The sequence below is a fragment of the Lepus europaeus genome, chromosome 5 (assembly GCF_033115175.1).
Source record: "Lepus europaeus isolate LE1 chromosome 5, mLepTim1.pri, whole genome shotgun sequence".
In the NCBI taxonomy this organism is placed as follows: Eukaryota; Metazoa; Chordata; class Mammalia; order Lagomorpha; family Leporidae; genus Lepus; species Lepus europaeus.
This window is the reverse complement of record NC_084831.1, coordinates 53,398,091-53,415,745: the sequence shown is the minus strand read 5'-3', so window position 1 is coordinate 53,415,745 and position 17,655 is coordinate 53,398,091. Positions and strand designations below refer to the sequence as shown.

The 17,655-nt window shown below is 40.7% G+C and overlaps 1 protein-coding gene across 1 annotated transcript in view; it reads left to right on the top strand.

Moving 5' to 3' along the window:
• Window positions 1-17,051, top strand: part of TM2D1 (TM2 domain containing 1) — a 56,313-nt gene extending 39,262 nt beyond the window's left edge. The window contains exons 5-7 of the mRNA XM_062191438.1: window positions 2,904-2,977; window positions 14,184-14,314; window positions 16,728-17,051. Coding sequence (XP_062047422.1) covers window positions 2,904-2,977; window positions 14,184-14,294 — 185 coding nt within the window. The 3' untranslated portion in view covers window positions 14,295-14,314; window positions 16,728-17,051. The remainder of the gene's footprint in view (window positions 1-2,903; window positions 2,978-14,183; window positions 14,315-16,727) is intronic.
• The last annotated feature ends 604 nt before the right edge of the window (window positions 17,052-17,655 follow it).

Sequence of the window (17,655 nt, the reverse complement as noted above, 5' to 3'; positions counted from 1 at the left end):
ATGTTTTCCTCTAGTAATTTGATGGTTATCAGGTCATAGAGTTAGATCTTTGCTTATTACGATTTGATTTTTGTATGAGGTGTAAGTTAGTGGTCTTGTTTCATACTTCTGCACACAGAGATCCAGTTTTCCCAGCACCATTTGTTGAAGAGATTGTCTTTTTTTTTTTTTTTTTTTGACAGGCAGAGTGGACAGTGAGAGAGAGAGACAGAGAGAAAGGTCTTCCTTTACCGTTGGTTCACCCGCCAATGGCTGCAGCGGCCGGCACACCGCGCTGATCCCAAGGCAGGAGCCAGGTGCTTCCTCCTGGTCTCCCATGGGGTGCAGGGCCCAAGCACTTGGGCCATCCTCCATTGCACTCCTGGGCCACAGCAGAGAGCTGGCCTGGAAGAGGGGCAACCGGGACAGAATCTGGCACCCGTACCGGGACTAGAACCTGGTGTGCCGGCGCCACAAGGTGGAGGATTAGCCTAGTGAGCCGTGGCGCCGGCCGAGATTGTCCTTTCTCCAGGGATTTATTTTACATCATTTGCCAAAGGTTAGTTGGTTGTAGCTGTGTGGATTAATTTCTAGGGTTTCTATTGTGTTCCATTAGTCTGCAAGTCTATTTTTGTGCAGGACCAGGCTGTTCTGATTATAACTGCCCTGAAGTATGTCTTGAAGTCTGGTGCTGCTTCTAGGTTTGTTTTTGTTGTTTAAAATTGTTTTAGCTATTTGAAGTCTCTGTGTTTACATATGAATTTTAGCATTGCTTTTATCTAGATCTGAGGATGTTGTCTTGGATATTTTGATTCGGATCGCATTGAATCTGTAAATTGCTTTGGGTAGTATGAACTTTTTTTTTTTTAACAATTTATTTAATTATTTCAAAAGCGGAGTTACAGAGAGATAGAAAGAGAGAGGAAGGGAGGGAGGGAGAGTCTTCCATCCACTGGTCCACTCCCCAGATGGCCACAATGGCCAGAGCTGGGCCAGACCAAAGCCAGGAGCCAGAAACTAGGAGCTTCATCTAGGTCTCCCACATGGGTACAGGGGCCCAAGCACTTGGGTCCTTTGCTGCTGCTTTTCCAGGCACATTAACAGGGAGCTGGATCAGAAGTAGAACAGCTGGGACTCCAACTAGTACCCATATGGGATGCTGGCGCTGTAGGCAGAGGCTTAACTTGCTATACCACAGTGCTGGCCCCATTATGGACATTTTGATGATATTAGTTCCTCTAATCCATGAACATGAAGGATTCTACCATTTTTTTGTAAGTGTCTTCTGTTTCTTTCTTCAATGTTTTATAATTTGCACTGTAGAGCTCTTTCACATCCTGGGTTAAATTTATTCCAAGGTATTTAAATTGTGAAAGGTCTTACAAGTTTTTTTTCAGCCATGGCATTATTTGTGTATACAAATACTGTTGATTTTTGTGTTCCCCTATATACACTTGTGTTCCCCTATATATAGAATATATATGTATAATTGCAAACAGGGATAATTTGCCTTCCTTCTTTCCAATTTTTATCCTCTTGATTTCTTTTTCTTGCTAAATGGCTCTAGCTAAAATTTCCAGGACTCTATTGAAAAGCAGTGGTGAAAGTGGGCATCCTTATCTGGTTCTGGATCTTAATGGGAATGCTTCCAACTTTTCCTCTTTCAATATGATGCTAGCTGTGGGTTTGTGTTGAGAAGTGTTCCTTTATACCCTATTTGGTTAAGGTTTTTATCATGAAAGGATGTTGTATTTTGTTCTCTGCTTCTGTTGAGGTGATCATATGGTTTTTTTCTTTTTAAACTTGAAAGTCACAGTTACAGAGAGACAGGAGAGAGAGAGAAAGAGGGAGAGGGAGAGGGAGAGACAGAGGGCGAGGGTAAGGGCGAGGGCAAGGGCGGTCTTCCATCTGCTGGTTCACTCTCCAATTGGCCACAACGGCCAGAGCTGTGCCAATCTGAAGCCAGGAGCTTCTTCCAGGTCTCCCACTTGGGTGCAGGGACCCAAGGACTTGGGCCATCTTCTACTGCTTTCCCAGGCCATAGCAGAGAGCTGGATCAGAAGTGGAGCAGCCGGGTCTCGAACTGGTGCCTATATGGGATCCCTGCATTGCAGGCAGCGGCTTTACCCACTACACCACAGCACCAGCCCCGATATTCATTTTTAAATGTAAATATTTCCTTATGAAAATAACAGAATATCTTTTTTTTATTCTAAATCTTGAAAATCTTTGGTTACATTATTGCCTGTTTTTTGTTTGTTTGTTTGTTTGTTTTGAATTGCAAAGTTACTAGTTTGGACAGGCATATAACATCATCATAGGACAAAGGAATTTGCAGGTTAAATTTTTCTGAGACTTGAAAGTATTCCTTTATAGGTGCAAACAAAAAAAGAATAATTGAGACCTAATTACCACATCATTGTAGGACACTTGGGGTTTGGCAGACAACATCCTCAATATTAAATAATCTGTAGTTATAAAAAGCAGTTATGCAAACAGCAAAGCATTTGTAAGACACAACCTTTAATGAAACAAAAATAACAAAAAAGTTTCAAATACAAAAGCCTAATATTTGTTCTCTTTATTTTATACCTAAAGAAACCCAATTGCCAAATTTATGTTTTTAAGATGTAAAGTTTAAAGTTACTAACATAAAAGAGAGCACACTCAGAAAAGGAAGCATAATCTGAAAGCATCTGGAAGCAAAATCTTTTTGAAAGAATTTATAATAGTAATGGTGGAGCATAAAAATGGATCCTTCTTGATTGAGAAACACTTTTTTCTCATTTTTCAGGTGAATATTTGATTTTTAAAGTTTTGCTTTTATATTCTTTTTGTAAATGTAATGGTTTATTGAAAATGGAAAACGTTGCTAATGTCTTTTAGAATTTCCACGTTGTAAATTACTTTATCTTCTTTTCTAGGTTTGTTAAAGTTTTGCACTGTAGGATTTTGTGGAATTGGGAGCCTAATTGATTTCATTCTTATTTCAATGCAGGTAAGTTCATTTCAATCTAAAGTTTAAACTGCTTTTACTTTCAAAATTGAATTGTGATCTCTTGGTGCATTTAAAAAAATACGTATCTCTACTTGAAAGGCAGAGCAACAGACAGAGGGAGAGAGATTGGGGTATCTTCCATCCTCTGGTTCTCTGCCCAAATGCCCGCTGGGCCAGGCCAAAACCAGGGTACCAGAACTCCATCCAGGTCTCCCACAGGAATGGCAGGGAAAGAAGCCCTTAAACCATCATCTGCTGCTTCCCAGGATGCATTACAGGAAGCTGGTTTGGAACCAGAGTATCCAGGACTTGGACTTGAACTCTGATTATGGGATGCATAGTAGATGGCTTTAACCTGCTATGCTAAAATTAGGAAGGAGATAGGAGTGCTTGTTTCAATTTTTCTTCAGATGCTGAATCTAAGGGATGATGGCCATGTTTCCAGCTATCATTTCTCAGACTTCACCAAGTATCTAAAGAACACAAGAAGTTCATAAAAAGGATCCCATGCTCAAATGTGATTTGCCTGTGTGAGTGCAACTGGGTCGAAGAGGTGTTTTTTACTGATTAGCTTCTCATAATATGTAGTGAGTGGTTAAGAAGGATTCTGAATATTTCTCAAATTTACTTTTTCTTTTCCTGACATTCACAGTCACCTTGTCAGTGATCCCAGTGGGACATTGGTGGGACACTTGAAAGGCAGGTACAGAGAGAGATAAAGAGAGAGAGAAAGAGAGGTCTTCTGTCTGCTGATTCTTTCCCCAAAAGGTTGCAAAGGCCAGAGCTGGGCCAGTCCAAAACCAGGGTCCAGGAATTTCTTTCAGGTCTCCCACATGAGTGCAGGGGCTTCTGCTGCTTTCCCAAGCACATTAGCAGGGAGCTGGATCAGAAGTGGAGCTTCTGGGACTTGAACTTTACCCATTACACAACAATGCTGGCCCCTCTTATACACATTTGAACATTGTAGAATCAGAAATAAGATTTTCTTTTGCACTGGACAGGCACTCAATACTAGTATTCTGTTGGTTGCAAATTACAGAAATTGAAATCCAGCAAGTGTAAGCAAAAATGAATGAGGGAATGTATACATATTCTGTGGAAAATCTAGGGGCGGGGATAGCCTGAGGCCTGTTTTTATGAACACATAAAAACAAATGATGTGTTCAGGACTCTACTATGCTGGACTCAGCTTCTCTGTATTAGCCTCATTTTCTTATGCTACATGGCTGTAGGGATGGGCATAATTTGTGAAATGCTGTCCCTTAGCTTTTAAAAGTGACACCAGATGTTTTCTTTTAAAATATCCTGAACTGATTGTAGTTAATTCATGAAGATTTGCTTGTTAGGGAAAGAGAGGAATTTAACATAACAAATACTGCCAAACATCATTTTAGTAGGCACTTATGGAGCACCTCATGTTTTCAGCAACTGCATCCATGTGCATTTAGCTCACCGTCTGTTTGCTCTGCTTTCTCAGACAATATTTTTACTCCTTAATTCCGTCTACTTGCTGATATTGTTATAGTCTAGAGGAAAGCAAAAATCTAGTAGATTCTGGTACCATACTGTGAGGAGGAGGCAGCATATGGACCAATAAGATAACAGAATTACACAAGGAAAATATTTGGTCTTAAAGTTGGAATTTTCCTATCTTTACTCATAAACATATGCCTAACCAAATATCTTGCCTTCTCTAACTCTGGGACAGGCGGGCAGGCGTAAAGAGGCTAAAGTACTTGTGGAAATATGCTTAGAATGAGTTTTCTAAATTATACAAGGATCCAAGGAATTTAATGCTTATTTGGAATTCTTCTAATTAAGATATCTTTGAATCCTAACCATTTAGTTAATATTTTCATGCTAGGTTCTTTGTTTGATGATATAGTCTTTGCTTTGCTGCTTTAGTTAATAAATTATGGAACTGATTTGATTCAGCCACTGCTTCTTGGTACATGTATACCTGAACTTTTCACAATAAATAGTTCCTTTCTTAACGATCTCCCAGGACTGGGATTCTGTCAATGAAGTAACCACTACTCAGAAAGATGAGGATATGTAGAGGACAATTGGAAATATATGATGAAATAGAGAGATTAGTAAGGAGGAGGTATGTTGGAGTTCTTTTTTTTAAGATTTATTTATTTATTTGAAAGTCAGAGTTTTATGCCATTATTGGAAATGAGTTTAGGGAGTAACAATTTATGTATAACAGGTTGGGGTCCTCGCCTTAAAGCAACTTGCAATATAACTATCCCAAGACTGGTCTGATAATATATTCCACTTATTACCAGAGAAAAAAATATGTTTTTGGTAAATGTGGGCTTTTAAAATTTCTTTTGAGAGCGAGCTCCTATCCTCTCATTCACTCCCCAGATATCCACAATGGCTTGGACTGCCATGGCTGAAGCCATGAACCAGGAATTTAGTCAAGGTCTCCCACATGGATGACAGGAACCCAATTACTGGAACCCACTACTGCCTTGGCAGGGTCTGCTTTAGTGGGAAGCTGGAGTCAGGAGCTAGAGCTGGGTTTCAAATTCAGGTACTCTTCAGGCTAAATGTCCACCACATCGAAATTCAGACTTTGTATTTATTTTATGTTGTATAAATTATTTGAATTTTCAAAAACTTTTAAAAACCTAAGCTTTTCAGTTTAGAGCGATACTGTGACCAGACCTATAGTTTCACTTCTGAGTAACCCAGTCTATTTTGTCAAAGATGTGTGCTGTTTGCCATTAGAACAGGTGAAACAGACTCTCCCCTTTAGTCCCTATAGAAAGCACAATTGTGCTGATTTCAGTCTTCTGGCTTCTAGAACTGGAAATTTTTATCGTTCTATTCCACAAAACTTGTTACAGCCTTCTTAGGAAACTTGTACAGGGGAATATGAGTTACTTTCTTAGGGGTTTTAGAATTATTTACACAAGGACCATTGATACCCTTTAAGATGCTAAATCACTTATAGACCTGTAGCAATCTGTTGGCTCATCCATTGGAATGAAGTGTGTAGGTGATCATTTTTCCTATAGATCCCAGAAATCTGACCCTGCTTACTTTGTTTTAAGAATGTTAAATTTAATTTTTTTAATTTTTAAATTTATTTGAGAGAAAGGTCTTTCATCTGCTGGTTTACTTCCCAAAATGCCTGCAACAGCCAGGGCTGAGGCAGAATGAAGTCAGAAGCATAGAACTCAATCCATGTCTCCCATATGGCAAAGACCGAAGCACTTGAGCTGTCACTGTGCCTCCTGGGGTGTGTATTAGCGGGAAGCTAGAATTGGAAGCAGAGCTGGGACTTAAACACAGGCACTCCAATATGAGATGCAAGCATCACAAGTGGTATCTTTTTTTTTTTTTATCTAAAGATTTATTTATTTTATTTGAAAGGGAGAGTGACACAGAGAGAGGGGGAGAGGTAGAAGGAAATCTTCCATCCACTGGTTCACTCCTCAAATGGCCACAATGGGTGGAGCCATGCCAGACCTAAGCCAGGGCTTAGGATCTTCTACCAAGTCTTCCCCATGGGTGCAGGGACCAAAGGACTTGGACCATCTTCTGCTGGCTTTCTGGGTGCATTAACAGAGAGCCGGATCAGAAGTGGAGCAGCTGGGACTCAAACTGGTGCCCATAAGGGATGCCGACGCTGCAGATACCAGCTTAACTTGCTATTCCACAGCACTGGCTCTCAGGGGATATCTTAACTGCTATAACAAATATACACCCCTGCCCCAGTTTGTTGAATATAAATACTTTATACTGCGGAATTTGGCTTCAGGTTGTGACTTAACAGAGAAATAAACTAATAATTTTAATTTTCATTCTCTCTTCTATGAACAAATGGATATGCACATATTTACAGAGTGAAAAATTTCCCAGCTTTATGATATTTTAATTAATATAATAATACGAAATTTCTAATTTATATGTATATGAAAGGCTTAAAATAGATTATTTTTATGTTGGTGAGGGAATGTGAATTTGAATGGTTAAAACTTTTACAGCTGATAATTTCCTTAAAAATTAAATGGAGAGAACAATTTCTTCTTAGGATAATTCATAGAAAATTATATTGGGGAGGCCTGTGCCGCAGCTCACTAGGCTAATCCTCCGCCTGCAGCGCCGGCACCCGGGGTTCTAGTCCCGGTTGGGGCACCGGATTCTGTCCCAGTAGCTCCTCTTCCAGTCCAGCTCTCTGCTGTGGCCCAGGAAGGCAGTGGAGGATGGCCCAGGTCCTTGGGCCCTGCATACGCATGGGAGACCAGGTAGAAGCACCTGGCTCCTGGCTTTGGATCAGCGCGGTGTACCAGCCATGGCAGCCATTTGGGGAATGAGCCAACGGAAGGAAGACCTTTCTCTCTGTCTGTCTCTCTCTCTCTCTCACTAACTCTGCCTGTCCAAAAGAAAAAAAAAAATTATATTGCGGGGCCAACATTTTGGCATAGAAAATTAAGTTACCACCTGTAGTGCCAGCATCCCATATGGGCAATGGCTCGAGTTTTGGCTGCTCTTCTTCTGATCCAGCTGTCTGCTAATGTGCCTTGGAAAGCAGCAGAAGATGGCCCAAGTGCTTGGGTCTCTGCACCCATGTGGGAGACCTGGAAGAAGCTCCTGGCTCCTGGCTTCAGCCTGGTGCAGCTCTGGCTGTTGCAGCCTTTTGGGGAGTGAACCAGTGGATGGAAGATCTCTCTCTCTCTCTCTGGAACTCTGCCTTTCAAATAAATAAAATAAATCTTTTTTTAGAAAGAAACAAAAGTATGTTCACAGGTTGTAGAGGCCTAAGCTGAGTTGTTTATGTTTAAATGTTGTAATAGCAGACATTATAACTTAAAAAGTATCATATAGATTAGCTTGTTCTATTCCTTATTATTTAGATAAGAAAAGCTGAGATCCAGAGAGGATTAAGGTATATGAACCTATAGCTAGTTAACAGCAATTTTCTCTTCCAAGTTTTCCTTTCATTCTATTTTTTTTTAAAGATTTATTTATTTGTTTGAAAATCAGAGTTAGAGACACAGGGAGATCTTCCATATGCTGTCACTACTCCAAATAACCACAATGGCCAAGGCTGAGCCAGGCCAAAGAGCCTGGAGCTTCTTCCGGGTCTCCTACATGGGTGCAGAGGCCCAAGTACTTGGACCATCTTCTGCTGCTTTTCTAGGCACATTAGCAGGGAGCTAGATTGGAAGTAGAGCAGCGGGGACATGAACCAGTGCTCATAAAGGGATGCTGGCACCACAGGCAGCAACTTAACCTGCTATTGCCACAACACTGACCCTTTAATCTAATGTTTTACCAAACTTGATTTAATTTGATTGCCTTTGGGGCAGCTTTTCAAGTTGTTTTGGCAGAGAAGAGCAACTGGTGTTGTGCTTTAGTAGTCTTGCAGTTGTCCATAGAAGGTATTAGAAACAAGTGCATGGGGCCTGCGCTGTGGCGTAGCGGGTAAAGCCACTGCCTATAGTGCCTGCATCCCATATGGGTGCCAATTTGAGTCCCAGCTGTTCCACTTCTGATCCAGCTCTCTGCTGTTGCCTGAAAAAGCAGTAGAAGATAGCCCAAGTGCTTGGGCCCCTGCACCAATGTGGGAGACCTGGAAGAAGCTCCTGGCTCCTGGCTTCGGATTGGTACAGCTCCAGCTGTTGCGGCCAACTGGGGAGTAAACCAAAGGATGGAAGACCTCTCTCTGTCTCTGTCTCTGTCTCTGTCTTTCTCCGTGTGTGTGTGTGTGTGTAACTCTTTCAAGTAAATAAAGAAATCTTAAAAAAAAAAAAAAAGAAGTGCATTGTTTGGGATTTGGGTTACAAGTAGCAGTTATGTGGTTTATTAAATAAAAAAGTAGGCATGTGCTATTACCTCAGTGTGTGTTCCTTTTTTTTTTTTTTTTTAAGGTTTATTTATTTATTTGAAAGGCAGAGTTGCAGATAGAGGAGGAGAGACAGAGAGAAAGAGAGGTCTTCCATCCACTGGTTCACTCTCCAAATGGCTATACCAACCAGCCAGGGCTGGGCCAGATCAAAGCTAAGAGCTTCATCAGGGGCACAAGCACTGGGTCATCTGCTGCTGCTTTCCCAGGCACATTAACAGGGAGCTGGATCAGAAGTGGAGCAGTGGGGGCTGAAATCGGCTCCCATATGGGATATTGGCATCGCAGGCCATGGCTTCACCTGCTACCCACAATGCTGGCCCTTACCTCAGTGTTTTAATTGTTGTAGCTTTATAATATACTACAATACCCACTCCTAATTTTTATTTTTAACTGATGCATAAGGATTGTACATATTTATAGGATACATGTATGCATTATATGATGTTCAAATCAGGGTAAACATATCTATCTCATAATTATCATTTCTTTATGATTAACAGCCTTGATAATCCTTTCTTCTATTTTTCCCCCAAAGGTCATTAATTCATTTGAAAGGCAGAATTACAGAGAGAGGAAAGACAGAGAGTCTGCTAGCTTACTTCCCAAATGGCTGCAAATGGGATCCAAATGGGGCTGGACCAGGCCAAAACCAGGAGCCATCAGCTTCATTGCATCTCCCACGTGGGTGGCAGGGGCCAAAAGACTTGTACCATCTTCTTTTGTTTTTCCAAGCACATTAGCAGGGAGCTGGACTGGAAGTGGAACAGCTGGGACTCGAACAGCACTCATATAAGGTGTTGATATCACAGGCTTTTTTTTTTTTTTAGGAAAATATACACTATATTATCATTATTTATAGTCATCCTACTGTGCAACAGAATGCTATTTATAACTTAGTTTCTTTAAACTTTATTTTCATTTCATTTGACAAGCAGAGATAGAGATCTTCCATCCACTGGTTCATTTCCCAATTTCTACAGTAGCTGAGACTAGGCCAGAAGCCCAGAACTCAATCCATGGTCTCCACTTGAGCGACAGGGACTCAAGTACTTGAGCCATCATCTGCTTCTACCCAGAGCACATCTTAAGCAAGGAAGCCAAGATTTGAACCCAGGCTTTCAGATAGGGGATGCAGGCATCCCAAACAGCATCTTAACTGTCATGCCAATTGCCTGCCTTAATTTAATACCTTTTGATGAAAAATTCCTTTTTTACCCTTCCCCTACTCTCTCCAGCTTCTTGCAACCACCATTCTATTCTCAACATCTGAGAGAACTTTTTGAGACTACTTGTCTTTCTGTGCTTGGCTTATTTCATTCAACATAATAATCTCCAGTTCCCTCCAAGTGGTAGCAAATGACAAGAGTTCATCCTTTTTATGGCTGCATAATATTCCATTATATTTATGTGCTTCATTTTCTTTATCCATTCATCAGTTGATGGGCACTAAGGTTATTTCTGTTTCATGACTGTTGTATTCAGTGCTGCAGTAAATGTGCAAGTACAGATGTCTCTTCAACCTGCTGTTCACTTTCATTGGATTAATACCCAGTAGTAGGATTGGTGGATTATATTGTAGTTCTATTTTTAAATACCCATTTTTAAATTGAATTATTTGCTTTTTTGCTATTCAGTTGTTTGAGTTCCTTAAATATTTGGGTTACTAATCCATTGTCAGATGAATAACTTGTGCAGATTTTCTCCCTTTCTCTTTATTGATTGTTTCCTTTGTTGTATAGAGGGTCTTTAGTTTCATGATGTCCCTTTTGTCTATTTTTGCTTTTGTTCCCTGTGCTTTTTGCATCTGAACCCCAAAATTCCTTGCCCATTCCAATGCTGTGAAGCATTTCCCTTGTTTTCTTCTAGTGGTTTCATAGTTCCACATCTTACATTTAGATCTTTAATTTATTTAGAATTGATTTTTTTTTTTTTTTGACAGGCAGAGTTAGACAATGAGAGAGAGAGAAACAGACAGAGAGAAAGGTCGTCCTTTTCTGTTGGTTCACCCCCCTAAATGGCCGCTATGGCTGGCGTGCTGCGGTAGCACGCTGTGCCAATCCGAAGCCAGGAGCTAGATGCTTCCTCTTGGTCTCCCATGCGGGTGCAGGGCCCAAGCACTTGGGCCATCCTCCACTGCCTTCCCGGGCCACAGCAGAGAGCTGGACTGCAAGAGGAGCAACCAGGATAGAATCCGGCTCCCCAACGGGGACTAGAACCCGGGGTGATGGCACTGCAGGCAGAAGATTAGCCAAGTGAGCCGCGGCACCGGCCTAGAATTGATTTTCACAATGGTGAGAGAGAGGGGTTTAGTTTCAATCCAGAAAAACTCAATGTTTAATTTTTCCAGTACCATTTATTGAAAAGATTGTCCTTTCTCCAATGCATGTTCAAAAACTTGTTTTAAAAGTCCATACCCTGTGCATATTTTTAAATTGACATTTGGGTTTTTCATCATAAATTTAAATAGTTGTAAATGATGTAATTCTAGTTTGCAAAATATTGACATATTTATATAAAACTGTTGCAACAATTTTCAAATATATCCAACAGAATATAAATGCTGAAGGATTTTAAATATCATCAACTTTGAAAATATATGAATATACCCTTCACAAACCATTTTATTTTTTATACTGTATCTTTTCCTCAAATTTTTATCTGTTTCCTACCTTCCACTGAGTTTTATCCTAATGTAATATATTTTTATGCTTGAAAACTTCCTACTGATGATCTTATTTACTAAAATTAAAACATTTATAATTTCTGTGATTTCTGGATTGAGTTATTTATTTTTTTTGATAGGCAGAGTGGACAGTGAGAGAGAGACAGAGAGAAAGGTCTTCCTTTGCCGTTGGTTCACCCTCCAATGGCTGCCGTGGCCGGCTTGCTGCGCTGATCCAAAGGCAGGAGCCAGGTGCTTATCCTGGTCTCCCATGGGGTGCAGGGCCCAAGCATTTGGGCCATCCTCCACTGCACTCTGGGGCCATAGCAGAGAGCTGGCCTGGAAGAGGGGCTACCAGGACAGAATTCGGCACCCCGACCGGGACTAGAACCTGGTGTGCCGGTGCCTCAAGGCGGGGATTAGACTATTGAGCCGCGGCACCGGCCTGGATTGAGTTATTAATGATGTACAGTTGGTCAAAACATTAGCAGATTATAAATTCACCAAATTATTTTTAAGCAAAAGGAAAATACTGGGAATGTACCTGTTGAGCAAGATATGGCAAAACATGTTTTTTTCTTTGGACCTTTGATTAAAGGAGAGTTCCTGGGACTGGCTGGTGTTGTGATGAAGTGGGTTAAACTGCTGCATGCATTGCCAGCATTCCAAATCCGAGTATCAGTTCTAGTGCCAGCTGCTGTGTGTCCAGTCCAGCTTCCTACTAGTACACATGTGAAGGTAGTAGAAGATGACCCAAGTGCTTTGGTCCCTGCCACCCATGTGGTAGACGTGCATGGTGTTTCTGGCTCCTGCCTGGCTTTGGTCTGGCCCAGACCTGGCTATTTGGTAGCCAAATATTTGTTTAATGAACCAGTAAAGAGAATCAATCAATCAATCTCTCTCTCTCTCTCTCTCTCTCTCTCTCTCCCTCCCCCTCCCTCCCTCCCTCCCTCCCTCCCTCTGTGTGTGTGTGTGTGTGCGCGTTCCTCTCTGTCACTCTTCCAAATAAGTAAATGAATCTTTAAGAATAAAGGAGAGCCGGCGCCGTGGCTCACTTGGATAATCCTCCGTCTGCAGCGCCAGCACCGCAGGTTCTAGTCCCGGTCGGGGCGCCGGATTCTGTCCTGGTTACTCCTCTTCCAGTCCAGCTCTCTGCTGTGACCCGTGAAGGCAGTGGAGTATGGCCCAGGCCCTTGGGCCCTGCACCCGCATGGGAGACCAGGAAGAAGCACCTGGCTCCTGGCTTCGGATCAGTGCAGCGCACTGGCCGTGGCGGCCATTTGGGGGGTGAACCAACAGAAGGAAGACCTTTCTCTCTCTCACTGTCTAACTCTGCTTGTCAAAAAATTAAAAAAAAAAGAATAAAGGAGAATTCTTGTGTCCAATATTTTGAGTTATCCATCTGTTATGTACTTAGGAGGATTATATACCTCCGTGCCATCATGAGACTCAGCTTATGCTCTCATGGTAGGTATGCTTTATGCTTTACTGTGATAAGTTGTAGGAAGGATTGCAGTGAGAGGGCAAGTGGGAAGGGAAACTGACCTGATGTTTTCACTATAGCATGTTAATAAACTGATCAGTTTTACAAAGAGAATTTCTGGACATTAGGGTCCAAAATTGATTCTCATAAAACTCTCTGGGCACACATACATCTTGGTAGATCTTTGTCAATCCTTAGGGCTACAGTTTGAGGATTTCTACAGATTATATTAACTGGATTGTTACAAATGTGATTTAGTGGACATGATGATTGTAGTGAGTGTGTGTTGTGTGTGCTGTCTCTTTCTTTTCCATTCCAGATGGTTCTGTCAGTACTGTCAATCATACTGCCTCGGCCGGCGCCGTGGCTTAACAGGCTAATCCTCTGCCTTGCGGTGCCGGCAACCTGGGTTCTAGTCCCGGTTGCCCCTCTTCCAGGCCAGCTCTCTGCTATGGCCCAGGAAGGCAGTGGAGGATGGCCCAAGTGCTTGGGCCCTGCACCCGCATGGGAGACCAGGAGAAGCACCTGGCTCCTGCCTTCGGATCAGCGAGATGCGCCGGCTGCAGCGGCCATTGGAGGGTGAACCAACGGCAAAAAGGAAGACCTTTCTCTCTGTCTCTCTCTCTCACTATCCACTCTGCCTGTCAAAAAAAAAAAAAAAAATTCATACTGCCTCATCAACCACAGGCAGACTGGCCTAGCCAATCATACTAATCCTATTCGCTTGGATCAGTAATTTGTCCAACAGTAGGCATAAAGTCCAAGCAGATCAATGAAAGTCTTTCCCTGGAGTTGGCATAGAAACACTGGGGAAGAAAATTTTACTTCTTGTCAGGAGCTGCTGAACTAGTGATGTGTGAATTTAGAGCTGCATGGCAATCACTTGAGAGTGCGTGTTTGAAGAATAAAGACAGGCAGAGCTAAGCAAAGCAAAGGGGCAGGAAGGCCAAACCAGGGGCACCGTGGGCAGAATTCAGTCCTTGAGGGTTTGATTCATGTAGTGTTTTGATCCTGTATTCTTTTGATGCCTGTATTTTCAGCTACATGAGCCACTAAATTACCTTTTCTGCTTAATTTTGAGTTGGATTTTTGTTGCTACTGAAGTAATTTTATTAACAACCTAGAAAAGTAGGCTCAAAGTATTGTGAGATATCTTTTTTTTAAATGAATAATTTTGAACATTTGTATCTTCTAGATTGTTGGACCTTCAGATGGAAGTAGTTATATTATAGATTATTATGGAACAAGACTTACAAGACTGAGTATCACTAATGAAACATTTAGAAAGACACAGTTGTATCCATAAATAATTTAAAAAAAGAAATGGTAAGTGATGTGTATATCTAATCTTAATTATAGTATATTGTTCACATAAAGTTATAAGGATTTTGAAACCACAGGAAATTTTAAGAGATCGATTAGTTGTAAACTTAGCATTTTGCTGATCAGAAAGTTCAGGTATACATATGCCTGAATGCCTATAATCCTTTGAAAAGGATTTATGTATGTTCATTGCCCCTGCAGTTCTCAATTCAGATTCTTTCTTTGCAGTGACTATGCTTAAGGGACCAAGTTCACAAGAGAAAAATAACGTAAAAGAAAAAAGATACTCATTAGATGAAAGTTATGATGAGAATATGCACTGTAGATAGTTCAAAATAGTGGCTGTTTTCTGCTGTCAATCTCCAGGGATCAATATGGGGTCTTTAACCTTTTTTTAAAATTTTCAATTAATTTTTATTTTTGTCTTTAAAATATTATTTATTTGAAAGGTAGAGTTACAAAGAGAGGAAAGACAGAGTGATTGATCCACTGGTTCACTCCCCAAGTGGCCACTTGGGTAAAGCTGGTCCAGACTAACGCCAAGAGCCAGAACTTTTTCTGAGTCTCCTATATTGGTATCAGGGGCCCAAGTACTTGGGCCATTCTGTTGCTTTCCCAGACACATTACCAGGATTGGAAGTAGAGCAGCTGGGACCTGAACCAGTGTACCCACAATAGATGCCAGCATTGCAAGCACAAGCAGTAGCCTCACTGTGCCACAATGCTGAACCCTCTAGCCTCTTTCTTTGCTTATCTTTCCCTAAACCTGAAAATTGATAGAATCAAAGTGCTGAATTACCATTAAGCACATTTATGCTAACCTAAAATTTGACCCTGCCCATGAGAATTAATTAACCACAGCTATTAAATTGGTAATGCACCTGCGCACATCAGAGATATAGCATCAGAGATATAGCATCCTCCTGGTTCAACTTTCTGGTTCTCTAGGACTTTGCTACTACAAAGTTTTTATTTCAATTACTGTTCATTACCCTATTCTAATTAATAATCTTTCAATAATGCATGGTTTCTCTCAGAATGGATTTTTTGTTAGAATGTCAGGAAAACCATCATGGTACATTGTCTCTAACAGAGAAGTCCTATAGGATCAGCAGCTTTCAAAATAGGCAGGGAGATAGGTTAGAGTTCTTGCTACCATCATAATAACCAGGGATTTCAGCCAACAGTCTCAGAAATTGCTTCTAGAGGCCAGAAAGGGAACTGACATCTGTTTTCTATGTTGTAGTATATAAATAACATCTGAAATATAATTTTGCCCTTAACCTGTATTTTTCCTGCAGTAAAATTAATATATTTTTTTTCCTGAGAGTAAAAATATTATGCTTTATTGCTATGAGATCAAATAGTGACATACCCTGCAAAATTTGAGGAATTTATTCAACTGAGTATCTAAAAGTTTCTCAGATTTTTTTCTTATAAACTCTGAGAGTCATTGAGTTTTAAGGATAAAATGAAGCTTTAGAGATCACTCTGCCTCATCTTACAACAGGACAGATTGATACCTAAGGAAGTTGAGACTAAAACACACAACTAGCGCAGAACTGACTGTGATCTCGGTAGTCTACACATTTGATGACATGGTTGTTCTCTACCTGCCACCCTTCCCTACCCTCTGCCAACTATTTCATTTTGTAGTAGGTATCTTCATTTTAGAAATTGCTTTTCATACTTCTTTTTTAAAAAAAAGATTTATTTATTTATTTGTAAGGTAAAATACAGAGAGGCGGTAGGGAAAGGAGAGAGGGGGGCGAGGGAGAGGGGAGGGGAGGGGAGGGGGGGAGTCTTCCATCTACTGGTTCACTCCCCAAATGGTGGCAATGGCTAGAGTTGGGCTGATCAGATGCTAAGAGCCAGGAGCTTCTTCTAGGTCTCCCATGTGGGTGCAGGGGCCCAAGTATATGAGCCATCCTCTGCTGCTTTCCCAGGTACATTAGCAGGGAGCTAAATCAGAAGTGGAGTAGCCAGGACTTAAGCCCATATAGGATACTGGCACTGCAGACTGTGGCTTTACCTGCTATGCCACAGTGCCAGCCCCATGTTTCTCCTACTTTATGAGAAGAGTTATGTAGCTTGACATAACCTTATTATTCATACTGTGAATTAAGCATTTTTAAAAATATATAGATTATTTTTAAACTATAGTGAGGAAAAAATCAAGCAAATTCAGTTTAAAAAGTGATTCTATACTCTTTCATCTATTAGAATTCCAGTCCCAGATTTGAAATTTAAAACTTGAAGAGTTCATTGAGAAGGCAGATATCTCCCTATACTATGTAGAATTGCCAAGAGTAAGAAAAGATGTCTTAAGTGAAGCGTTAAAAAGTATCTCTGTGATAACCTCTTTAGATTTTAAAAATATGCTGTGTTTTAATGCATTTCTTTTTTTCTGTTTTAGGATTTGGGTCTCCTTGATTTTAGTAGAGAACTCCCAGTATATGGATTTCCAGATTTTCCTTCTTCATCTATCCACTCTGTGGATTCCATTTGATTTTTTTGTTGCTGTGTTGATTATTTTTGTTTTGTTGATTTAGTCAAAAGTATATGATTCTGAGATTTATTTGATAGGACTTTGAAAGCTGTATAATAGTCTTTCTGAGGCTACTATCTCTGTGAGATAGATAGCTTATTACTCTGATATTCTTTAATGTCTTTTACAAAGGCAAATTGCCACTTACAATTTTTTTTTGCTTCTGAAAAATAAAAGTATAACTTATTCACATGTTTTAGTGCATTATTATTAAGAAAACCTTCTTAATTGTTGAGTGTAGCTGCCTTGTGCATTTTGATCCTTCAGAGCGCTTCGTCTGTATTTTGAGGAAATGCTATTTATGTTGCCCAGCCCTACATTCTTGTGTGGTGACAACTCACCTGTTTTCTTTTGCAGCTCTCAGATCTGTTTTTAGCTTAATATTTAGGAAGCTAACGATCATCGTGGACATTTCTGGCATTCATCAGGCCTCTGAAGTGTGAACTTTTCCCTATGTTGCTTTGGGAGTCATATAGTAGCTTTTGGAAGAGCACTGCTGACTCATCTAGCTCACTGCAGTTATATTTGAAGCTGGATGGACAAAGTGGGAACACCAAATAGATGATCAGTGTCTTCCATCTTTGAGCAGCCCAGACAGATGCCAGCACAGATACCTTAATTGACACACAGTGTCTGAGGAAACCAACATCTGTACATTAGCACCAGCCTTTTCTTTTGGTTCAGAAGTGTTTTAAGAAGATGAAAAGTTTATGTCCCATAATGCTATCCATTTTTAATTTTTTTTTCTATACAAGGTAGAAGAGTTTTAAGATGGACTAAATGGTGATGGCTCTTT